The sequence below is a fragment of the Mytilus galloprovincialis genome, chromosome 8 (assembly GCF_965363235.1).
Source record: "Mytilus galloprovincialis chromosome 8, xbMytGall1.hap1.1, whole genome shotgun sequence".
NCBI lineage: Eukaryota > Metazoa > Mollusca > Bivalvia > Mytilida > Mytilidae > Mytilus > Mytilus galloprovincialis.
Window position 1 is genome coordinate 67196915 of NC_134845.1, and position 27410 is coordinate 67224324.

At 31.3% G+C, this 27410-nt stretch overlaps 1 protein-coding gene and 1 long non-coding RNA gene across 2 annotated transcripts; both read left to right on the plus strand.

Annotated features, from left to right (window-relative positions):
- The first annotated feature begins 3072 nt into the window (after positions 1-3072).
- On the plus strand, positions 3073-7237 carry LOC143043478 (uncharacterized). Its single transcript, XR_012968418.1, has 3 exons — positions 3073-3155; positions 3376-3459; positions 7169-7237. It is a non-coding gene; the product is annotated as an uncharacterized LOC143043478 (long non-coding RNA).
- Positions 7238-8950: 1713 nt separating this feature from the next.
- LOC143043479 (uncharacterized) lies at positions 8951-10394 on the plus strand. Its single transcript, XM_076215761.1, has 2 exons — positions 8951-9064; positions 9616-10394. The coding sequence occupies exons 1-2, from the start codon at positions 8966-8968 to the stop codon at positions 10015-10017; spliced, it is 501 nt and encodes a 166-aa protein (XP_076071876.1). The 5' UTR covers positions 8951-8965; the 3' UTR covers positions 10018-10394.
- The last annotated feature ends 17016 nt before the right edge of the window (positions 10395-27410 follow it).

Sequence of the window (27410 nt, forward strand, 5' to 3'; positions counted from 1 at the left end):
GACACTCTTGTAGATTTCGAAAAAGAGCAGGCTAAAGTGGAAAGGGATTAATATAAGTTGCAATATATTATTATATTTATATCTTGTTTCCCAATCCACTATGAATGAATTTGTTTAAACTATGTATGTTGCATTGTAAGTCATACACTATCTTGTTTCCCAATCCACTATAAATAAATATGTTTAAACTAAAACTTTCCCTTTTTTAGACGATCAATGCAGTTGTATCTAAACGTGTGCTTGAAACCCCCATATATCCTGGGTTTGGACCCCCCCTTTATGAAAATGGTTGGATCCACCCCTGATATTTTCTTAATTATTGTAGTATTAGTTTATGAAAAGATGTAAAAAGTTGAAAAAAAAACAAAAAAAACACTTAACCTGACAACTGTTTAAAATGCCCTTTAAGAATTAATTTATAATGCTACCAAAAATAATATAACTTGTCAAGTCATATAAAGACCTTAGGGGTATAATAGTAAATATGTTATGTAGGCACAACACAATAACTACCACAATAATTTTACCTGGAATTCTATTTGGTCTTGACATAGTGAAGTCCATTTCTACATCTTTGTTTTCAATAATGTTAGAAGCTTCCAGAACTTTTTGGATCAAAAGAAGGAACATAAGTTCAGCAATTACAGCCAATTTCAATAAGTATGTAGCTAAAGGTATCATCTTTGGTTAGCTTGCTTGCTAGCTGAACTTTGAAGTCCTTGTAAGGTAAGGTATACCACCCTCCTGCCGATCTGACTGTCTGTAGGACAAGTTACTTCGAAAGGAGGATGGTATACCTTACCTTACAATGAATTCACAGTTCAGCTAGCAAGCAAGCTAACCAAAGATATTACCTTTAGCTATATACTTATTAATATCAGCTGTAAAACCAACAGAAAATTTGAAATCTTTGGGGGAGGGGGGATACTAATTGAATGCACAATAAGTTATACATGTTCAAACATTTTATTTAATGTTCTGATTATATTTTCTGAACAGTACAACCAGAAGAAATGTTTGGATTATGTTTTAAAATTATTTTTTTTAATGTGATCAAACATTCAATGATATTCTATAAACATACACACAAAACATTGATACAAAACATTGATACAAATTCTGAAACATTTTAATGATGTTTTAAAGATATTGACATGTTTTGAAAAATGTTTTGAAAATATTTCAAAGATGTTTTTAGAATATAACATTTATTAAACATTTATACAATGTTATATAAAATGTTGTTTTTTTTTAACATTTTCTGAACATTTAGACCAGAAAAATGTTTGAATTATGTTCTAAAAATGTTTTTTTTTTTAATTTTATTAAATATTTTAATGATATTCCTTAAACATACCTCATAATACAAGAATTAAAAACATTTCAAAAACATACTACCATACATTCAAGCTTGATATGATGCCAGTATTTCCTGAATACTTTTTGAAGTTCTTCTGCTTGAGGATGATAATATGTAATGAATGATACATAACATCTATTTTAAACTTTTTCCTTTTTCTTAATCATGTTTATCTTTTCTGTCATTGAATTTGATAAAACTTGTTTTACCAATTTCAGTTAATAAAATAGTCTTTCAATAAAAAGTTTTCTTTCTGGTTTGTGTTTCTTCTATGTAAATGAATACCTTTGCCTTTAATATAGGATTTAAAGTTCCAAATGGGTTGGTTTGGGTTTTTAAGAAGATGTTGGAATTTTTCTGTATTTTTTTTATAGCATTTCATATCTTCGTCTTTGAGGATTTCAAGGTCTAGAAATTTTATGGAATGATTATTGCATTCCTGAGTAAACTTTAGCAGGTAGTGTTGTTGAATAAATTGAGTTGTAGGGATGAGCTGGTCACCATGGTCACTATTTCAAGCTCTATAATAATTACATATTTCATGATAAAATCTTGAAATTTAGATGGAGGTGAAGTTTTCAACTTGCCTGTTTATATCACAAGTGTCTGAAACTAACTAGATGTCAGAATCTTTTGATGTTTGTTAATGTTTTCAATAGTGTGGTCATATCAATTATCTCTAAATCAATTTTCCCATGCAATCTTACCAGCTATTTATTTGCTGTTTGTGAGATTCAGATAGTAGTCAATTACTTCCATGATGAATTTAAATTGTCTGATGTATTTACCTCTTTATAAATGACAAGAACAAAAAATGTTTAGCATGATCAAAAACACATTTCAAGATTTAGAGGAGAATACAAAGGTTATTTTCTTTTCATGATTATAACAGAGGTCTTTTAAATGTTCATGTCAATATAAAACCAAATTGGTTGTAAGTGCTTCATAAAAACAAACGTTTCAAGAAAAATAATTCACAATGTGCTCATCATGCATGATTTTAATTAGAACAAAGAACATATTAATATGTTTTGGTTATATTACTTATTCAGTTTAGAAATCTCAATTAAAAACTGCCATAAAAATGAAAAATAATTATTTATCAACAACTGTGATTGGCTTTTTTTTTTGTTATCATAGTATAATGAACTAGTGAACATATTGCCCTTTTTATTCCATACTTTTATATGATACTAACCCTTGACACCTTATCTCTTTTTATGGTTTAAATGAACAAGTTGTTATATTGAATAAACGTATTATCCATTTGGAAGAAGAGAAAAAGGTAGGAATAAAAGAGCTGTCAACATATAATTGAATTCTTTCTTTGTTATTTAATTTTGATTTTGTTGGATTTCTTCCCTAGAACATATATGCTGTTAAAGATACTCAATTATAACTTAAATCTTCACAAGCCAGATACAAGTGTTGGTCGTTTTTTGCAATTACATTTAATTTCAACTTGAAAGTTTGAATGTCCCTTTGGTAACTTTACCATCTCTTTTGACTTAATACCCAAAATCATTGAAACAAATTACGTTTTTCAAGCAAACATTCTTTTAATCTTGAGAAGAACAAATATTGTTTTTTTTATATAAAATAAAGCATTGTATGTAGATGTAAAAAAAAAATCAAAAAAAAATCCATCTACATATAGCTTCATTTTATATAAAAAAAACTAGTTCCACTGAAGCAAACTATGCTAGAATAGTTTTCAATTGCATTTTATAGAATTTGACAGCAGACATAGAAAAAAATAAGAGTTGATTTCACCAGGATTAAAGAACAGAATGAGGTATTTTATATTATAACTATTAGAACTTTATTTACAAATGAGGTTTAAGTGTTAAGTGCTAAAATTCTAAACTACATAAAACAATATATATACTAAATTTTCAGAAAGACGAGTTTGCTAACATATTATATTAACATATAAATTCGAATAAAAAGTTGCGTATTTTGCAAAAATAGAATTGTTTAATGATTTTTAATAAAAGACATATTTTTTTTTTCAGAAATTATTAGAGGAAAAGGGATATTTGAAAGCTGAAAAAGCAGCACTTGAAAAACACTGCTCAATGTTGAAGAAACAAGAAGAGGTAACTAGATTACTATATCTTATTGTAAAAATCTAAAACATTGTGAGGAATAATAATAATAATGCAACATTCAAATATCTTAATCTATAAGATAATAAATTTTAAGCTAGTAGGTCATATTTTACATCCATTGCGTTCTCAAATACCGATGTTAAGGGTTGAAACTTGATACAGGCATTTTTTATGTTTGATTAAACCTGGTTTTTACTTAGCTAGCTAAACCTCACACTTTTATGACGGTCGCATAAAATACCATAATATAGTCAGCGATGTTTATGTGGAACATAATAGTGTAATATTTTTGGCGGACTTAGTAATCAGAAAGAAGTTTAACCCATAAAACCTTATTACACCCCCGCTTTGAAAAACTAGAGGCTCTAAAGAGCCTGTGTCGCTCACCTTGGTCTATGTGAATATTAAACAAAGGACGCAGATGGATTCATGACAAAATTTTCTTTTGGTGATGGTATTGTGTTTGTACATCTTACTTTACTGAACATTCTTGCTGCTTACAATTATCTCTATCTATAATGAACTTGGCCCAGTAGTTTCAGAGGAGAAGATTATTGTAAAAGATTACTAAGATTTACGAAAAATGGTTAAAAATTGACTATAAAGGGCAATAACTCCTAAAGGGGTCAACTGACCATTTCGGTCATGTTGACTTATTTGTAGATCTTACTTTGCTGACATTTATTGCTTTTTACAGTTTATCTCTATCTATAATGATATTCAAGATAATAACCAAAAACAGCAAAATTTCCTTAAAATTACCAATTCAGGGGCAGCAACCCAACAACGGGTTGTCGGATTCATCTGAAAATTTCAGGGCAGATAGATCTTGACCTGATAAACAATTTTACTACTTGTCAGATTTACTTTAAATGCTTTGGTTTTTGAGTTATAAGCCAAAAACTGAATTTTACCCCTATGTTCTATTTTTAGCCATGGCGCCCATCTTGGTTGGTTGGCCGGGTCACGCCACACATTTTTTAAACTAGATACCCCAATGATGATTGTGGCCAAGTTTGGTTTCATTTGGCCCAGTAGTTACAGAGGAGAAGATTTTTGTAAAAGATTACTAAGATTTACGAAAAATGGTTAAAAATTGACTATAAAGGGCAATAACTCCTAAAGGGGTCAACTGACCATTTTGGTCATGTTGACTTACTTGTAAATCTTACTTTGCTGAACATTATTGCTGTTTACAGTTTATCTCTATCTATAATAATATTCAAGATAATAAACCAAAACAGTAAAATTTCCTTAAAATTACCAATTCAGGGGCAGCAACCCAATAACGGGTTGTCCGATTCATCTGAAAATTTCAGGGCAGATAGATCTTGACCTGATAAACAATTTTACCCGATGTCAGATTTGCTCTAAATGCTTTGGTTTTTGAGTTATAAGCCAAAAACCGCATTTTACCCTTATGTTCTATTTTTAGCCATGGCGGCCATCTTGGTTGGTTGACCGGGTCACCGGTCAAATTTTTAAACTAGATACCCCAATGATGATTGTGGCCAAGTTTGGTAAAATTTAGCCTGGTAGTTTCAGAGTAGAAGATTTTTGTAAAAGATTACTAAGATTTACGAAAAATGGTTAAAAATTGACTATAATGGGCAATAACTCCTAAAGGGGTCAGTCAACTGATCATTTCAGTCATGCTGACTTATTTGTAAATCTTACTTTGCTGAACATTATTGCTGTTTACAGTTTATCTCTATCTATAATAATATTCAAGATAATAACCCGAAACAGTAAAATTTCCTTAAAATTACCAATTCAGGGGCAGCAACCCAACAACGGGTTGTCCGATATATCTGAAAATTTAAGGACAAATAGATCTTGACTTGATAAACAATTTACCCCATGTCAGATTTGTTCTAAATGCTTTGGTTTTTTAGTTATAAGCCAAATACTGCATTTTACCCCTCTGTTCTATTTTTGGCCATGGCGGCCATCTTGGTTGGTTGACCGGGTCACCGGACACATTTTTTAAACTAGATACCCCAATGATGATTGTGGCCAAGTTTGGATTAATTTGGCACAGTAGTTTCAGAGGAGAAGATTTTTCTAAAAGATTACTAAGATTTACGAAAAATGGTTAAAAATTGACTATAAAGGGCAATAACTCCTAAAGGGGTCAACTGACCATTTTGGTCATGTTGACTTATTTGTAAATCTTACTTTGCTGAACATTATTGCTGTTTACAGTTTATCTCTATCTATAATAATATTCAAGATAATAACCAAAAACAGCAAAAATTCACGAAAATTACCAATTCAGGGGCAGCAACCCAACAACGGGTTGTCGGATTCATCTGAAAATTTCAGGGCAGATAGATCTTGACCTGATAAACAATTTTACCCCATGTCAGATTTGCTCTAAATGCTTTGGTTTTTGAGTTATAAGCTGAAAACTGCGTTTTACCCCTATGTTCTATTTTTAGCCATGGCGGCCATCTTGGTTGATTGGCCGGGTCACGCCACACATTTTTTAAACTAGATACCCCAATGATGATTGTGGCCAAGTTTGGTTTAATTCGGCCCAGTAGTTTCAGAGGAGAAGATTTTTGTAAAAGTTAACGACGACGGACGACGACGGACGACGGACGCCAAGTGATGAGAAAAGCTCACTTGGCCCTTCGGGCCAGGTGAGCTAAAAAGGGGGTATACTGTTTTACCTATGTCTGTCCTTCCATCCATCCATTCTTCCGTCAGTCCGTCTGTCCCATGAATATTTTTCCTCACATTTTTCTCAGGAACTACACTACAAGGATTTCTGAAATTTGGTAAGTCAGCTATACCGTGTGATGCGTTTTCAGATTCATCACTCGCCAAATTCATGTTTACCGAACACTTGTATGATTTTACACATGATAGTCAAATTGAATATAGTTATCAAAGGTACCAGGATTATAATTTAGTACGCCAGACGCGCGTTTCGTCTACATAAGACTTATCAAAACATTTATAAAGCCAAACAATTACAAAGTTGAAGAGCATTTCATTGTGAAAATTTTCGTCACATTTTTCTCTTGAACTATAATACAAGGATTTCTGAATTTGGTTTCAGGGTTTATATAAGTAAGCTTTACTGTGTGATGCTTTTTCAGATTCATCACTTGACAACTTCTTGTTTACCGAACACTTCCATATTTTTACACTATTAGTAGTGAGCAGTTTCACTTGTTATACACCCCAAGGGTGACTGGGGTATAGAAATATGGTCACTTGGTCTTCTCCCGACCGGCAGTAAAACGCTTGCTGAAGTGGGGCGTCCGTTTGGCTGTGCGGGATGTATCAAGTTCGCAGTCACGTCCGGTCAGAAGGGGGACGTTAAATCCGATGCCTCGTGTAAAGAGAGTGCCACGCTCTTTGCACGTTAAGAACCCTTGCAACAACTCTTTGAGGGGTCCGTAGGTGGCCTGTTGCAAGGCAAAATTTCTGTCCCTATCCAATATACCCTCATTTTCCAGTGGCAGTCCAAATTTCCCCGACTATCATCCTTGATGGCCTCTATTACAACAACCTACCTATTGTATTTATTGTGAACTTGTTCTCGTCCTGAATATGCATGAAATATTTGCCACTGGACGGTAAGCAACCAACAATCAATCAATCACTTGTTATAATCGCATTAAATGAAAGTTTTATTTGTTTAAATGTGTTTTAAGATAAAAAAAAAATTAAATATGTATTTTAGGAATACAAAAACCAGCATACGAATGAAAATCTAAATTTGAATGGAAAAGAAAGAGAGATATATTAACAAGTACATTTTATTGCAATTTTATTGGAACAACATCTTTTCTGGATTAAGGTAGATGGGGTGTCTAAATTATAATCTATAGAATTTTTTAATAATTTGCCAAAATGTAGTTTATATTATGCTTTTTAAAAAAAAGTAATAAAAAGAATGGGTCACCGGGTTTATTTTCATGCTACACGGTGTTCAAAATTGACAAATTTTGTATAGATTATGCATGGAAAACCCAATTTTCTGCAATAAAGCATAAACTACACCATAGAATTTTGAGATAACATATGAGAAGATAGCTTTAATAATATGCTTTCAGTTAAGAAAAAGAAAAAATGGGGTCACCGGACCCGTTTTCTTGCTACATAATAAAATAGAGAAATTCCTAACACATTCTATTGTAAAAGTACCTTAATCTGAATTATCTGCCCTTGCATTTGAGTTGCCTCCCCTTATGTGGCAAAGTTGGAAAAATTTTGATCAAACAAAATTTTTCTGTTTTTTGTAAAATACAACCATGAATATGATAAAACATGTAATTTTCTATACAGAAGTGGAAGTTCTTACACATGAATTACCTACTACTCGTAAAATTTGCACATTCTATTAAAGATCTAGGCCTTGTTTTCTGGTATTTCCAAATCCAAGATGGAGGAAGACACCCTATCTACCTTAAGTACATTTTATTGCCCTTTTATTGGAACAATATCTTTTCTGGATTGTTTTCAAAAGATGATTTATTTGTTTTCATTAAGATATTAAAAGATGCAAATGATATTAAGAATTCCTACTGAATGTTTTTATTTTAATGGTAATATATAGAGAATATCCCCAACGTTTTACAAACCAGATGAGCATTATTTAGTATAGAACATGTTATTATTAATTTATCATTTAAAAAAGGTTAGTTGTTTAGTTTCCTAGATAAAGGCATTTATTTTGTATACCCTTATTGTGATTATAAAACCTTTGAGAAAATAGATTATACAATGCTTTAGTATGAGTAATTATAGAGGTGCTAGTTATTGTGGTTGTATTTGTCTAAACTTGTAAGAATTTTTGGTCATCAATGCTTTTAACTTCATACTTTATTTGACATTTTAACAGTTTTTTATTCGAGCGTCACTGATGAGTCTTTTGTAGACGAAACGCACATCTGGCGTAAATATAAAATTTTAATCCTGGTATCTATGATGAGTTTATTTTATTAGGAAAGCATGTATATTGAAGTTGTAAGGTTTTTATATTGGTTGTAGCAATTCCATTTTTATTCAAAATAAAATATTTGATTTAAATAAATTAAAATTCCACTTTTATAAACATGGAGCACTTATACATTACAGACCAGGAAAACGTGCATAAAAAAGCAACCAATGGTTGATTTTATGTGAAAGCCAGCAAAGAAAAAGGCATGTTCTTCAATAAAACATTCTCAGGTAAATTGAACACACCATATACTTCTATTGAGATCTTTTCTAATATATTAATATATATAATATATCTAAATAAAAGACGACCTTTGCAGAACAATGTTTTAATGCAGATTCCTTTATTAAAGATTTATTTGTCATAAATGTTAGCTGAAAAACTTGCCACTATTACTAAAACCAGCATTGGTTTCCAATGCTTAATCTAATTTACAATACAACTAAAGTATTTAAAAAGCATGTAAAGTGAAAGGCTACAACAGTGGCAATAATAATACTTTTGATAAATATTTCAACCTTTATATCGTTGATACACATGTGTAAATTGAATGAATGTATCTATTTCAGAGAATGCGTTTTACCATTCCCTTTACCTACCACTAGTGTTGAAACTCCTCCTCCAGTAGAGAATACTGTAAGTGTTTTCAAAATTATACAAATAGTTGCAATCAAATTGATATTAATTTTTCAATGATAAAGTGGTCAGATCAAGAAACTCAATTTATTTTTGATGAATCACAGGGTGATCGTCTCTTATTTTCTAGACAGACCCTGTTTTAAAAAGAGGTATGAGTGCCAATCAGACAAATACCCACTGTATACGAAAGATGATGTAAGCAGTTATATATCACTGTATATTGTATAACAATGAGTGCAACCAATCCAATAGGGTAATCTATAATGGAACCTGATATGGCAAAATGTAAAACAATTTAAGAAAGAAAACAAACAACCTGTGTCAATTATGTCTGATAAGCCCTGCCCCAGTTGACATACTGCTGATGTATGAAATGCTCTTGTATATCTACAAATTAAACCCATGGCTGTAATATAAGATCCAGGAGATGTGGAATGGTTGCAAATGATCAACTATCAGACTTAAACCAAATTTTAGGAATGTTTTTAAAAAATGTAGTTAATCTAATTTCATTTCATAATATATAATATATACATTCTTTTTTTTAGATTGAGGGCAAAAGCAATGACTGCCATATAGTAGACTGGAATGGTAAAGTGTTTTTGTCCCTTAAGACGTATGAAAAGTCTTATATTTTTTGTAAGAGACAAATTGGACACATGACAGGAGACCAATTTATTTTCAACGAAAATAAATACTCTTACGTTTTGAACAGAAAAGACATTCAAGGAGATCAAGAAGGTTTTATAATATGCTGTGTTAAATGCAACGTGGATGACAATAAGATTTGTTTGTTAAAACCAGCATCAACACTAAAGGATAGAATACTAAATTATATGAAGGATGAAGAACCGAAAGATGGAGGATCAAAGGATGAAGGACCGAAGGACGAAGGATCTACTGAAAACAATAAACATGACAAGGCTGATGATACATCCAAAATGAAATAAACTTGTTTTATTATATAACTAAATTTTCTGTTTTCTAATTTGCTAAAAATATTAGCTTAACATTTGCTTGAATATAAATTTTCAAAGGTGTAAGTTAATGACGTCATCTACGGCCCATTATTCTTTTATGCCCCATTTATGGCATTTTGTTTTTCTGGTTTGTGCCGTCTGTTTGTTTGTCCGTCCGTCTGTCCTGCTTCAGGTCAAAGTTTTTGGTCCAACAAACTTGAAACTTAGTACACATGTTCCTTTCATTATGATCTTTTTAATTTTAATGTCAAATAACAGTTTTTAATCCATTTTCATGGTCCACTGAATTTAGAAAATGATAGTGCGGATGGGGCATCCATGTACTATGGACTCATTCTTGTTCTCCTTGTTTTTCTGTTCATTTTTTTGTTTTTTTTTTTTTTTTTTGCTGTAGGTGTATTTCTCTATCAACTTTACTAAATTCTTTTACTGACAAAATGTGTAAAAAAATTGACAATCAGGAGATAGGTAATTTGATTTTATAACATGTATCCATCAGCGTTTTTGTGATAACATCATTATTAACTGCGTACATGTAATTCTGATAAGCGCAATGCACCAAAAAAAAGTAACAAATGTAAAAACAAAAAACTCTTTAAATTTATTTTGGGATTGAGATAATGTCATACACTGTTAACTTATATAGATGCTGTTACGTGTAATGTATCAAATCTATTACTTATTGTATAAGTATGCAGAATGACTATGGCTTTAAAGAACCACTTATACATTTTTATCTCATATTTGTTGTGTTAGCCAAATAACAGTCAGCATACACATGCAAAGACATAAGTTGTTGTAAAGCTTTGGTCTCAACATTTCTATATTGTTTAAAAAATTTGTCTTTAGTCTATCATACAATGTGTTATGAATATGAATAACAACGTTCTATAATATACATTGTTTTTAACACATATGGAGGAATATTTTACTCAAAAGTGAACACATTTTCAATGTCTTTTCTATATGTGTTTTAATTTAATGGTCATAATTAACTTCTGACAAATAAACGAGTTGTCTCATTGGCAATCATACCACATCTTCCTATGTCTACGAAATGCAATCTTTAAGTGTGTGTTTGTTGTGTAATGTTAATAAATTTCAGGTTGTAATTTGGATAAACATATATATTATGATTTGTAACAGAAATCAGATGACCTATTTCCAAAATGTATAAGATATCATACCAAATGAAAACCCATCGACATTCATTTTCGAAACTTCTTAACAAAATACATATCTCCCAAAATACGTCTAGTTAGTAGTTGTCTCAAATAGTTAAAAAATCATTAACTGACATATGTATATTCTAAATTAAACTCTAATATTGAGAAATTTTAGCTGGAATTCTGATAAGAAAATCGTTTCCTCAGTCAGATAGTATCCCTCAACCATGTTAACAAATATTCTTTAACAAAATTCTGTTAAAAGAAGATGTTTCCGCAGATTTATAGTATATTCTTAACAGAATTCTGATAAGAAGATTCTTTCCTCAGGTAGATAGTATGCTTAACAGAATTCTGATAAGAAAATCGTTTCCGCAGATATATAGTATATTCTTAACAGAATTCTGATAAGAAAAATATTTTCCTCAGTTAGATATAATTCCTTAACAGAATTCTGATAAGAAAATCGTTTCGTTAGATAGATATAATTCCTTAACAGAATTCTGATAAGAAAATTGTTTCCTCAGGTCGACAGATAGCTTAACAGAATTCTGATAAGAAAATTGTTTCCTCAGATAGATAGTTTGCTTAACAGAATTCTGATAAGAAACTTGTTTTCCCAAATAGATAGTATCCCTTAACAGAATTCTGATAAGAATCTTGTTTCCCCAAATATAGAGTCTATTCTAAACAGAATTCTGATACGAATTCTGATAAGAAAATAGTTTTCTCAGATAGATAGTATCCCTTAACAGAATTCTGATAAGAAACTTGTTTTCCCAAATAGATAGTATCCCTTAACAGAATTCTGATAAGAAACTTGTTTCCCTAAATATAGAGTCTATTCTAAACAGAATTCTGATAAGAAAATCGTTTCCCTAGATAGATAGTATATTCTAAACAGAATTTTCTGATAAGAAATTTGTTTCTTCCGATAGATAGTATCACTTAACAGAATTCTGATAAGATTTTTTCCCCAGATATACAGTATATTCTTAACAGAATTTTGATAAGAAAATGTTTTCCTCAAACAGATAGTACTATTAACAGAATGCTATTAAGAAAATAATTTCATTTGATAGATAGTTTTCTTAACAGAATTATGATAAGAAAAACGTTTTCTCGGATATATAATATATTCTTATCAGAATTCTAACAGGAAAAAAGTTTCCTCAGATAGATTGAATTGTTATAGAATTCTGATAAGAAAATCATTTCCTCAGATATATCTATATCATTCTTAACAGAATTCTGATAAGAAATAGTTTACCTTAGATAGATAATATTCTTTATAGAGTTATGATAAACAGTTTTCTCAGTTTCATATAGATAATTATTTTTAAAAAATGCTGCTTAGTCTTTAAAGTCTCAAAAAGACTACAATCCGAAAATCATTCAAATAAATCGTCATAAATTAAGTCATAGTTAGAATATGTCTCATTCTTATCGTATCAAATCTGGAATTTGATCATATGGAAATAATCAGCTGCAAATGGAAGCTGTTCTATGTCAAAGGGAGGTAATCCATTTTTTTCATATGATTTATACATTATGAGGAGAAATATGTGCAAAATATGATGTAAATGGGGAGAATATTTATGCCTTTCATTGATATCATAACTCTCATGTGTAATTTCTATTGTTTCTTTCAATCTGGACACAAACACTGATTTTTACCATATACTCCATGCTTCTCTCACAGTACACTGAGTGCATCCTGGATAGCCGCAGTTAAAGATAGAAATTTGTGTAAAAAGCAACTTCAAAAGGTTCCAAAATTCTTCCATTAGGCCAGACTTTTTTTATTATCTGTTTAACGAGATCCGCCGACTCCACCTTTCCCGATTTTAGAATAAAAATAAAAGTAGTGCTTCTTACTTTCATTATTATTTTTCCCGCCGACTGTTACGAAATCCTCAGAAAAAAATAAAATGTGTTGTTCACGATACTCGCTTTCAGTCAATTTCGTTATCGGTAATATTTAATATTTACCAAGTCAATGAAACAGCAATTTTCATTTAAAAGTAAAGAAATTCAAGGCATAAACGATATATTTTCTTCTAAAAGATTTTTAAGCTGGTGGCATGCTTTTCATACTTGTTACACGAGAGCGTACATCAAATCATTCTAACTTTCGGCAAAATCAGTTATTACTTCATCAGAACTTGATGAAATTAGCCTAAAGTAAACTTGTCATCCATGTATTGCATTAGAAACGTCATATTCCTTTCCAAATAGCGTATCAAACATCGTTTATTTTTGTAAATTTTTCTTCGTCCGACATTTAAATTTGTAGAACTACGGATCGGAATCGGGATTTCATCGGAAACGGACCCGCTTTGACCGAAATCCGGATTCTTGCGATAATGACTACAGACGCATGAATGGCACTGCTGACAGACAAAAATTGATCCCAAAAGGGAAAATTACGCATTCCACACGCATTAACATACTTTTGGTTAGATCTTCTTGATTAATGTATATATTTCCATGTATAAGCATTGTTTCAATTTATAGGTTAAAGTTGCTTAACTCTGGGACTATTACACCAGAGACATATATACACATGTGTATATATATATGTCTCTGCATACACTAAGAGGTTCCTGACTGGGTGACTGGTATATACATATATAGTGTATATGCAGCGAGGTTGATATATTTGAGTGGTGCCATGGATCTATATTAGTGGAAATACAGAATCAAAACATAGTTTTTATGTTTATATTAAGGGACCGTTCAATATTTATCAGATGGATGGGCCGGTGCAAAATGGGGCGGGGCAAGCACTTTTTTTGTGGAAATATTTGGATGGGCCAGAACTTTTTTTAAAATATTAAGTGGATGGGCCAGAACATATTTTATAGGAAATTTTTTTATCCATTTTATCGGTGTGTAAGAAATTTCTTTTACAGGCACTCAAAAACTGGTAGCTTGGTTCATTTCTGTCAACTTTAAGGATTTAATTAAGGATTAAAAAAGCTAAAAGTTTCTGTTCGGTCTATCTTATAAATTATTTTGACCTTATGGAATACCAAGTTGTTTAATAGTTTGGTGTATTGCTGTTAAATTTATGGATTTAATTAATAGGTAAGAAAAAAAGCTCAAATTTTTAGTTAGGGATACATTCAGATAGTCAACTTTAATTTTTTTGTAAATTTTTCAAATCAACTTGGATTTTCAAAAACCTATACAGCTTATTCATTAATATATTGATCTTATAGGAAACCAGTTTGTTTGGTAGTTAGGTGTATTGCTGTTAAATTTATTGCTTTTATTAATAGGTAAGAAAAAAAGCTCAAATTTTCATTTTAGGCTAAAATTCAGATAGTCAACTTTAATTTTTTTTATAACTTTTTCAAACCAATCTGGATTTTCATAAAACTCAAGAGCTATCTCAATTATATATTGATCTTACAGAAAGCCAGTTTGTTTGGTACTTTGGTGTATTGCTGTCATTTTTATGGATTTTATAAATAGGTTGAAAAATCTAGAATTTTAAGTTTAGGCTGAATCTAGATAGTCATCTTTAATGTTTTTTATAACTTTTTTAAATCAACCTGGATTTTCATAAAACTATACAGCCTTTTCATTTATATATCGAACTTACAGAACGCCACGTTGATTGGTAGTTTGGTGTATGTCTGTCATTCTTACGGATTAAATAACAAGGTTTAAGAAAAAGCTCAAATTTTCAGTTTATGCTAAATCCAGATAGTCATCTTTAATTTTTTTTTATAACTTTTTCAAATCAACATGGATTTCCATAAAACTTTACAGCTATAACATTTATATATTGATCTAAAAGAATGCCAAGTTGTTTTGTAGTTTGGTGTGCTGCTGTCATTCTTATGGATTTAATAAAAAGGTTTAAGAAAAAGCTAAATTTTCTGTTTTAGGTTATTTCAAGATAGTCATCTTTAAATTTGTTCATAACTTTTTCAAATCAACTTGCATTTTCATAAAACTCTACTGCTAAATAATTTTTATATTGATCTTACTGAATGCCAGGCTGTTTAGTACTTTGTTTTTTTGCTGTCATTTTTATGGATTTAGTTAATAGCTTAAAAAAAAGCTGCAATTTTAAGTTTGGACCAAATTTGGATGGTGACTGGTCACCTTTACATTTTTTTTTAACTTTTTCAAATCAACTTAGATTTTCATATAACTGTACAGCTTTCTCATTTATATATCAATCTTACAGAATGCTAGTTTTTTGATAGTTTGGTGTTTAGTTGTCAAATTTAGGAAATTAATTAATAGGCGAAAAAGGCTGCATCATATTTAAAAACATGCCTGCCTATATTTGCTTAAAAGGACCATAATTTCTTTTTCCAAAAGTAGAACAGATAAAGGAATATTCATATTTGAACTAAATGTATACATATATATGGATTTAACTAGCACATTTTAAATTTTGTATTAACACCAAAGTTTATTCTTTGATTTCAAGACATAAAATTTTAAAAACTTTAAAATAGAAAAAGAACCTAAATCATTTTTGATTGTCTTATAGTTTTAGAGGGGCAAGGACTTTTTTATAGATTTTTTTAGATGGGCAAGGACTTTTTTTCAGAATTTAAAAGTATGAGCGTTAGCTTTTTTAATGAAACAATATTAAGAATGCACCGGCCCATCCATCTGGTAAATATTGAACGGTCCCTAATAGAAGGGCTAACCAGAGACGTCACATATATAAACTATATCTATTTATATTTCTCTGGGTTAATATACTGGTCTGTTATTTCATTGTTCTTGTATTTTGATAAATTATTAAAAAAAAAAAAAAAAAAGTCACTTATAATGGTTTTATTTTTATTTTTAGTGTCGACTGGACCAATTTTGCACTTTTATTTTTTTTTTATTTCGCCCCCTCGACCCTAATTTTTTACAAATTTTCTCGTTAAACAGATGAAATAAAAAGTCTGGCCTTACATTAACATTTACAGGAAATGAGTTTTGTGATTATTGTGTGGCCTTGGACAAGTACAGTGAAAAAGTGCATATTTTCCTATAGGGGTAAATTCAGTAAAAAATCTCCCATTGACTTTAATGCTAATCTATGTGTGGAAATAAATTTATACCTGATTTACCTTTAGAAATTAAAAACTTTCATATATCATTGATGAAAGTACAAATGTAGCCCTATCTTTTGCAACAATACAAACATAGGGTCATGCGGCATTTTTGGGCATTCACATGGCCTTGTTTACAAACAATGTAGATTCGCACTGAATTCCTATACTGACCCCCATTACTTTTCAACCCTGTAGGGAAAAAAAATAGTACATTAAGCATTTATTTTTTATTTTTTTTCATCTCTGGTTTTGATCCATCTGCCATAAAATATTTATTACAAACATTATCTACCAATCAGAAGAGCACATGACTTCACTTTTAGACAGAAAGCTCTCCCCCAAATGGGCGGTCCCTGATGACGTATATTTATTTACTGAATTTACCCCTCTAAGATACAAGAAACAAAATGTCTCTAACTGTCTTATTTCGTTTATGGAATGATTGTATGGTGAACACGTCTGTCAGGCTTGGTTTATCTGTCAGACCTTGACCTCATTGTTATAAATCATTAATATCTTTAAACTTGTAGTAAACTTTTGTCTGTTAGACTAATAATATAAATCATTTAAGCAGGAAACACATTTTAGCTTGTTTTAGACATCAATCTCTTGGTGAAATTTCTTATTTTAAAAATCTTAATAAAAATAATTTATGATCAAAAGAACATATTCAGTGTAGCATATTTTATTTCATGTTGCTATATTATACTGATAGGGTCCGAGGCTTTTGCAATTTTTATATAAACATGACGATTGCATTTTTGGGTTCATGCATAATTTTTTTTAGGTCAAACAGTCAAAGAATGTAGGTGGCAGATTTGCTTAAACTTGGTGTAAGGAAGATATTATTTGAAGCAAACTTTACAAATATATCTTTAAATTATTCAGTCTTTTAAGTATTTGCAGTGAACATTTACATACTACGAGTTGATTTTCCTGAGTTTAGTATTTTGTGATTTTACTTTTTACATATAATTGTCAATACATTTTGTATACTTAGTTAAGAAGATGAGGTTATAATTGCCAATGAGACGACTTTCCACTAGAGAGCAAATGACATAATAACAACTAAATGTAACAATATTGCTTTCAACAATGAGAAAAACCAACATTGCATAGTGAGCTATAAAAGGCCACAACATAGAAATGTAAAACAATTCCTGAGAGAAAACTAACAGTCTGATTTATGTTTAAAATGAATTAAATACAAATATGATATACAGCCACTGAAGTACAGGTTCTCGACTTGGAACAGGCACATTCAGAATTCAAATAGTGGTGGGCTTAAACATGTTGGAAAGCGCCAAACCCCCTTCTAACCTGGGACAACGATTTAACAATACCATATATAAAGCTAGTTCAAAGTCAATAACAACTTGTAAACAAATCTGTTTCTAAGACTAAATATCAATCAGCACACATCAAATCGATTTAAGTGTAAAGATGCTATTAACAGTCTAATTTATGACTGTGCAACAAGAAATATTCCAGAAATCTACCTATAGGATAAAAACAACTTCATGCCAAATGAATTAAAGCACTGCTCTGTTTTTATAGATGCACATTAGAGGGGCGGATGTCAGATGTCCCGATTCAAATGCATCGTTTTACAAAACAGAGGTCTGGATTTGCTACTGCATTTACAATGTCTCATACTAATTCACATTCTGAGCAGTCCTCCAAATTCCATGCCCCATACTTCCATGCATTGATCTTCATCTATCAAAATGGCTGATAAATGACAATGGTGTGGTTTTCTTATTTGTTACAGTAACAATTTTCACTAATTTAATCTTTGAACTTATCAATGATTATATGACTTGCAGAATGTTTATGCTCCAAAGTAAGAGAGGTCCAGACTCCTGCTCTTATGTGTGCAAAATGTAATATACTACAGCACGATTGTGTATGCCATTTACTAATTTCAGCTGCATGCCTTTTTCGCGTTAATTATTTTGTCATTCAGTCTTTCGTTGGTCTTTCCTTTTTTTAATTTTTAATCATTTGGTTGTCAGTCCTGGTTTAGACTATACGTTAATAATTTTGCTCATTGTTGTCGTATGGTGGACCACAATACTTAAACCAAGTTCATTTCGTAGATATTTGTGGACCGAGCAATAGTTAAGCCCTTTTTCCAATATCCGTAAAATTTTCACCTAAAAATTTCTAAATTTTCCCGTTTTTCTATGTCATATGAATTAAAATATACTACAAATAACTTGCATTTGCTATTTTCTATCAATATCAAGTTTAGTTTCCACAGTGGTCATAGTAATTTATTTGACCTTGTTGATGAATTCCTTACTCTGCCTTCGTGGTCATTATGTCATATTTTACCTTTTCTCTATTTTTGGAGGTTAATCACTACACGCATATACAAACAAATGGACAGCGCTGTTTTCTTCTCAAAACCAGTGAGGCCGTCAACAAGGAGCAACAATTGCATCTTTTTTGTGCGATGATAAATCCCCCCTCTTTCTTCCAAAATATATAGAGAGGGGCCTTTACTATCGCATGAAACTACTAGCGGTGTAAAACAGCGAGACAATGTTGTCATTTAGAAAACAAAATCCGTATAAAATGAAAGATTTACAATATTGAATTCGAAGTGTTTTATTAAATATTAATATATGTAAATGTGAAAAATATTCATTTATTAATTTCAAATGCAACCCACCTCCCCAGTCGAATTATTTTTACGTAATTATATACCCAAAAAAGCACCATGATGTTTAATTTGAGGTATAGCAGTTATGTCCAATTTCTACCGTGTAAGGATAATAGCAAAACTGAAAACAATATGATTAAATCTATGAGGTTTAACTATTTACTAAGGCCCTTTCCATTTTGGAGAGATGATTGATTTGTTGTTCGGAAAATAGTGCATATAAAAAAGAAGATGTGGTATGATTGCCAATGAGACAACTATCCACAAAAGACCAAAAAATGCAGTTTCCAGAAGGATAGTATATATACATCTCCTTTGTTTAACGTCACAGTCATAGTATACATAGTATACATATCTTGAAATTTGAAAGAAAGAAAATAAATAAATCAAAGGTAAAACATTATTTTTGATACCAATAATATAAACATATAGCTGCTTGGCATATACAGCTTGCATCCTGTGGAAAATGCATGCATGAACTATTTTCCGAACAACAAATCAATCATCTTTCCGAAGTGGAAGGGGGAGTAAAAGCACTATCAGTTGTTGTCAAGATAAAGGTAGTATTCGCTATTGTATTGATACTGACAACTCATTGATTTGTGTACCACCTAATAAGCCAAAAAAACTCACAGGTTGCACCTAAAAATCTTCTTTTTATCAAATTTAATTACACTCTGAAGCGGCACAGAAGCCAAAAAACGCCCGGTGTTTATGTTTGACACCGGAAGCATACCTATTACGTCACCTGGTGTAGGGACCAAAGAAGATAACATCTTTTCGCCGACTTTTCTTCAATGAAGATTTACACTGAAATAATGATTGAAATATAATTATGAATTTGTTTTGCATTAGAATAGAGATAACTATATTGTATTTGAAGCTTTGCGGACGTCCATCGGTAGTTTTACTGTCGCAAATACCCGTTTATCTGTCTCCGCTACGCGTCGCCAGGTTAACTTAATTTGCGACAGTAAAACTACCGATGAACGTCCTTAAAGCTTCAAATACACTACAGTTATCTCTTAATTGTCAAATCAGTAGAAAAATGATGTAAAATCATGCATTCTGTGCGTTTCCCAGATTCTCTCTTAATCTGAAACGCAAGTTTTGTTAAAAAAAAAATTCGGCAGTATATAGATTCAGTGTAAGACCTTTAGTGAGGTAAATGTTCGTGAGATAAAATACTTCAATAAATCCATTTTCAGACATGAATTTGGAGTCATTTCATACTTTAGAAGAGCATTTATAAAATGGCTAATAGGACCTACCGAGTTATTTATCTTCAATACATTGTAGGTCATGTTATTTATTTTAAAACTACAACAGAACAAACCATTTATTTTTGTTATTATCAAGGCTGAGTACTTTTTGTTTTTACAATCCCCCTGCCCCCTCCCCCTTTTCCCTTTTCCAACTCCCAGAAAATCAAATGGTCGTCCCCTTATTTAACAGTCAGAAAGCGAATTGTTAAAAAAGGCAAAACTAAATGAAGTAATAATTAAAATGTCAATTGTTCTTGAACATTGTAAAGTACATGTTCCAATAGGCGTAGAATGCATTGAAAAGCTCTCAAACACACACAAAACCGTTAAAAAAATGACAAAAGCAACAAATTCGATAATTTGGACATGACCTTGGCTTTTGACCTTGTAACCTTTGTGAAGGTCATTGGTCAACAATGTCATTGTAAAAGACCCCATGGGTCTAGGACTTTTCGTTCAAGGGTTAAAGCTAATTTTACCTTTTCAGAAACCGTTAACGAGGGTTATGCCCCTTAAGAATATGTCAAATCCTTTTGGTCAAAATGTAAAAAAGTTGTGCCTCAGTCACCTTAACATTTTTTACTGTTTACTATTTCTGTAAGATTAACCGTTTTTGAGATATCGACTAACAAGTTGAAAGGTCAAAGGTCAAGGTCAACCTTAAAAACATTTAAAACACACTAAAAATCATCAAAATAAGGTCAAAAACACATAATTCGTTATCTGGGATATGACCTTTGACCTTGTGACCTCTGTCAAGGTCATTAGTCCCCAATGTCATTGCTGAAGACCCCATGGGTCTAGGACCTTTGGTTATGTAGTAAAAGCTGATTTTGTCTTTTCAGAAACCTAAATCAGGGGTTATGCCCCTTACAGAAAGGTCAAATCTCATTGGTCAAAATGTAACAAAGTTGCGCATTAATGACCCAAACATTTTCCACTATTCAAAACTTCTGTAAGTATAATTGTTTCTGAGATTATCCCATAACAAGGTGTTAGGTCAAAGGTCAAGGTCAACATACAAATTTGACCTTGAGGTATTTTTCATTATACATTAATTGATGATGATTGGTGAAGATCCTAGGTGTCTACGACTTACGGTTTCTGAGTTTTGGTGGCCAACCGACACCGGTTAATTTTCATAGGGGCATAACCCTACCAATGAGTCGTTGAATCTTTTCGATCCAAATGTAACGAAGAACCGGGGTCTGGTCCTGAACAAATTTCACTCTTCGCTTTTTTTCTACCTATTACGGTTACGGTGTTGAACGATAACAAGGTTTTTGGGTTTCGGAGGGATTACTCTGAACCGACAAAATATTTCGACTCACAGGGTGAGTTCCTGATAGGTATTCATGACACCGATACAAAGTGTGAACATGAAAGCGACATGGTTTACTGTTACGGAGGTTTATTTTGTCAAAGTTTGGCGGAACAAAAAGAATAATAATAGTCAGAAGAAATACAGTAAGGTCTTTCCTTATAGAAACAGGAAAGACCTTAAATATAATAAATATAATTATCTACAATTGTGTTATAAGTAAATTTTGGGGGATTAATATTATTACAATAACACATATAACACATTTACAATATATGCGAAATTCTTTTATCAATAATTTAACATGGTGCAAAAAGAGGGAACTATAAATTTATTTCTGATTATTTTGGATAAAGAAAAACTATTACATTAATGAAATTTGCAATAAAACATCAGATTGCTGACCGGAAAACTTTGATAAAAAATAATTTCATGGATTACGTGACAACAACTCAGAGGACAATTTCTCTGATTTGTTTATATTACGTCAATATAGCTTATGACATGGACTCATGCTTATTGGTACTATTTTTAGATTATGGAAATTCACAGTCGATAAAAGTAAATGGAACTTTTGATTTAAACTTAGAAATGAATAATTTGCCCTAGAAAGGATGTTATATTGCTCTGTAGACCGTCTGATAATAGTTAAGTATGTCTCACCGTATTACTTTCAACCATTTAAAACATGAATAAACTATGTGTTAGAAATTATACAACTTTGGATTTTATTCAGTCTGATAAATAGTGTCATCTGTACATGCATATCGCTTCTCTAAAAAGAAAGGGTATATTGCTGTTTAACAGCACTACTTTTGCACAACAACAATAACACAAGTTCAAATTCATTTGATGTCAACATGGATGTGTAATCTTCGAACAAAGTCTTCTAGTTAAAATGTAGTAAAGTATTACAATAAAGATTACAAGATTTAAGGCCTCTGATTAATGTGACTTTGCGTTGTAGTTATTTCAATGCCATGTAGAAAAGCGTAACAGTGGCATGTCATTTGCAAACATTAAAAATCTAGCATCGTAATCTAAAATCGAAAAACAATTTAAAAATATAAATGAACGAATACTGCTGTAATTGGAAAACTTAGAACGAAACACTCAAGTATAATTATTTTAGTGCTAGCGCTTTCATTTTTGTTCCTTCTATTTAATAGCAAAATATACATGGATGTGTTATGAATTGAACAGTGCTCTTCTAACTGTTTGAACATTTCGTGCATAGTTCTTATTTTGTATTTATTGTAGTGTTGTCAAATCGTACACTTTTGCCTAACCGGTTACTCGGATAATCGTTCGACCGATTAACCGGTTAACCGGTAATTTAAGTTGGTGTTTGAAAGCCTTATCAATAGAACCCTACACATAGATATAAGATGTGGTATAAGTGTCAAATTGACAACCTTTCATCAAAGTCATAACTACGCTTTTAGATTTGAAGTTTTTCCTTTAGCATTATACATGTTATAAGGCTTGTCTGTGAGGATTCCTGGCGAAGTTTGACTTTTAATAATCAAATACACCGTATCAAATTTAGCGTTTGTACCAACTTCAGATTAAAAAATCCCCAAAAAAATCTTAATCTCGTAGAATTGAATATGTCAAATGTCTGAAACATACTATTCTTTCCTTTTCTCTTGTCTCCGAAAATAATGGGGTGTGTTTTGAATTTGAAATGATTAATTATAAAAAAAAAAAGATGTGGTATGATTGCCAATGAGACAATTCTTCACAAGAGACCAAAATGACACAGAAATTAACAACTATAAGTCATTGTACATGCTGTACGACCTGTTTCTTCACTGTGTTTGCTTTTTTCTTTAAGAATGTTACTCGTACTTTCACGTATACATTGAGTACATTCACAATTTTTGAATTGAAAGTTAGACTTACTACGGAGGTTGCACATTTAAATGTAGGTTTACACAATATTAGATCGAAAACGAAATAATAAAGTAATTAGTAAAATTAAATCTCATTACTGATTTAAAGTTACTGTTAAAAAAAAATGTTTACTAATTATGTTTCTTAAAGATCTTGCCCCGAACTCTAATTAATTTTATGTTTTTAGGATTAACAATAGCAATCAATATACTGGACAATTGATCTGTCAAACTAATTACCACGACGACAATTTTTAAATAAAACATAACTATTTAATGATTTGATTTTCAACACAAATTTATATCAAATCTATCGAAATTGAAAAAAAGTCCGGTTAACCGGTTAACGTTTTTGGTATTCGGTATTCGGTCGTTCGACCGATTAACCGGTTAACCGTTGACAACACTAATTTATTGATTATACAATATGTTTTATCATAAATGTTTCCTAAATCATTACCGATCGCTTACCGATATACGGAGACTAGACGTGTTTGATGAAAAACAATTATTGAATCCGTATAGCGTTATTTAATCACCGTAGGCTTCACTAGCATCGGAATTTGTATCATAATTTATTGATTGATCTATTTATATCGGAAACCCATTTTGTTTATATTCCAAAGTAACAAGGAATCAAAATAAAAATCTTCGAATGTGAAATGTCTTATATAATAATAGTCCCTTGGTAAGAAACTCCCTAAAAAAACTTAGATTTCAAAGGTGTTCACGAACTCAATTACTACTGTACTCTGTTGCATGTTAATATCAGTCAGACTTCAGTAAGAGGAATGTGGTTCAAAAGTAATTATTCAACAATGCTACGAGGAATATAAGTTTAATTCGTGTACAAAAGTTTTACAAATATTTTATATCTACCTAGTACTGTTTCATTTGGAGTTCATGCGATTCCCTTAATCAAATGAATCTATGTAAAAAAAAGTTTAACATTGGTTTACTAATAATTCCGAAAGACATGACTAGTTTAACAAATTCAATGAATGTATCATAGAAAACATTCGTTTTTAAGTACACTAATAATAAAAACGGTACCATTTTTTCTGCACCAGATGTGCATTTCGACATCTATGTCTCCTTGGTGATGCTCCAGGCCGAACAATTTGAAAATCCAAAGCTTATTCATTATATAAAGAGCTATATAAGCAAAAAGGGACCCAAAAGGAAAGCCAAACCTTGGCAAGGAATAAACTTTCTAGTAAACAGAAGGTAATATTGTTTGAAATATGATATCAATTGGGGGATATATCGTCTATATATAGGTTTGCTATCATTTCCTTCATAGACATGGGAAATTAACAACGAGATTTCCTAAACTATCCTGAATTTCCATGTGTACACCGATTTTTATTTTAGAATCAACGACATAAAATTATTCAACAAATTCATCGTTAACATGGCTTAGTTATAAACAATTATCCCTTTGTTCGATCAGGAAGTCCAAGGCCAATGCATTTTTCAGAAGCTATCGTATTTATTATTATCAATACTGTTGTGTATTTTTAAAAATGGATTTTTTAAGTTTCTTTTTTTAGCTGGAAAACTGAACTTTCGAAATATCTATTTTCAGGATATTCGTTTTGACCCAGTATGTTTCCAAAGAGTTATTAATTAAGAAGCACAAATGATTAAAAAAAATGCAATAGTCTATAATCCTATTTTATACACACTTTGGTCACTGTCACATTGATATTAATTAAAATTAGTATTATTTTAGTGAATTGTGAATGATACATATTCATAAGAGATCGCGTGAATTTCTGATATAAAAGCTGAAAACGACATTCAGTAGCAATTTATAAACAACATAATGATGTATGATGTTTTGAATGTTTTGTAACATTAAAGTATGAGGCTTTACCTTATTAAATTGTATATATATATACAACTCGTCTAAACATCAACCCAACAATGTTAGAGCTGTAAATTTGCTTTCGCAAATTTTTTGTTCTTCCCTCGCTGGGATTCGAACCCATGCTACTGAGATATCGTGACACCAAATCGCCTGCACCTTAGCCGTCCCGCTAGACCACACGACCACTTGGGCTTCATTAATTTCGGTGGCCGGGTGTTACCTTTCCACGTCGTACTACAGTTCATGATATATAAGGCATGAAGATGTTATTTTTACAGATCAGCTAAATTATCTATAGTAAAGGATTCTACATACAGCCATGTATCACCATCATTTCTGGTGATCCGATGGATAAATCTGTTGTAGAGTTGTCACTGACTCAGACGTACTTATATATATATATATGTGTGGTACTTTTTATGAGGGTACTTTTTATATGGCCTTCCAAATACCGTTTCGATCCCTAACATCACTGGAGAGACATTTGTTGTCGAAATCCGGATCTGGTGTACTAAAAACATATTGACACCATATGTTTGTGGCATAAAATCGTGGCCACAAGTTAATTTTTATCTGTTTAGTATTTAATTTATATTAAGATCCATTTTGGTACATCTTGTGATCAATTTTATTTGGCAATCGCCAATGGCAGTCAGCAGGGTTAAAGAACATCAGTTGTTCGACCTGTTAGTCAAATGCGTTTTGTTTAAATATACTTTTTCACTTTTTGGTCTTTTGGGAAATGTTGTTTGTGCTGTTTTTAGACCCTTCTACAACGAAATTTGTTTTACATGCACACGTATAAAAATTGCGGTTTTTATCCAACGCAATCATAGGTTTGAACGTAGTTTTCAATTTAGACTCGTATATATACACAATCTTTCAGACTCATATATATATAAACGCCTAAAAAGTGTACATAACAACACCAATAACATAAAAAGGAACCATAAAAGGTTTGAACGTAGTTTTCAATTTAGACTCGTATATATACACAATCTTTCAGACTCATATATATATAAACGCCTAAAAAGTGTACATAACAACACCAATAACATAAAAAGGAACTATAAATGTAATTATTTATAAATATTTCGGATAACAAATATCCTTCGTCAGTCAGATTCTGATGTTAAATGAATCATCTTTAAGTCTTCTTAGATTAAACTTTTACTAAATCTTGAAATTTATACTATAAAAAAGGCAAACCGAACATCAGTTAAGACGCTTGCACCATTCTAAAAATTTGTTGAACATGACATAGGTTATATGACTAATTACATCAGAGAGTTCAAATATATGCTTTAAATAAAAATAATAATGTGCGATATGAACTAGCACAATTCTAAAGCTTTAACGGTGTCGATAATTATGATGTTACAAGAAAGATTGCGTCAATAAGAATTCCAAATAAACAGCATTGAACGGTCTAAGTTTCTAAATATTTCAGATTTGACAACGGTAGTGTAGTTACATTAGAGTCTGCGATGTTTAAAACAAACGGCCGTAAAATATAATAATAAATTTTGACTAAAGTAAACTAGTTGAACGTGGCTTGGTACTTATACATGCCTCAATTTGAAAACTACGTTCAAACCTTTTTTGAGGGATGTATAAGTACCAAGCCACGTTCAACTAGTTTACTTTAGTCAAAATTTATGTACATACAACTCGTCTAAACATCAATCCAACAATGTTAGATCTGTAAATTTGCTATCGCAAATTTTTGGTTCTTCCCTCGCCGGGATTCGAACCCATGCTACTTTGATATCGTGACACCAAATTGCCTGCACTGCAGCCGTCCCGCTAGACCACACGACCACCTGGGCTCTCAAAAAAACAGCTTTCGCTGGCCGTGTGTTACCTTTCCTCGTCAGTTTTAATCTAGCGGCGTACTACAGTACATGATATATAAGGCATGAAGATGTTATTGTAACAGATCAGCTAAATTATCTATAGTAAAGGATCCTACAAATTAATGTAATATACAGTCACAGAAAATAATTATATTTATAAGTTCGTCTGAGTCAGTGTCAACTCTACAAGAGATGTATCCATCGGATCGCCATCAATGATGGTGATAAATGGCTGTGTACA

What these genes read in the sequence shown, in the direction of transcription:
- LOC143043479 (XM_076215761.1), top strand. Translation starts at nt 8,966, where the DNA reads ATGTGTAAATTGAATGAATGTATCTATTTCAGAGAATGCGTTTTACCA. An exon ending in CTCCTCCAGTAGAGAATACT is followed by an intron (nt 9,065 to 9,615) that starts GTAAGTGTTTTC and finishes TCTTTTTTTTAG; the next exon opens with ATTGAGGGCAAAAGCAATGA.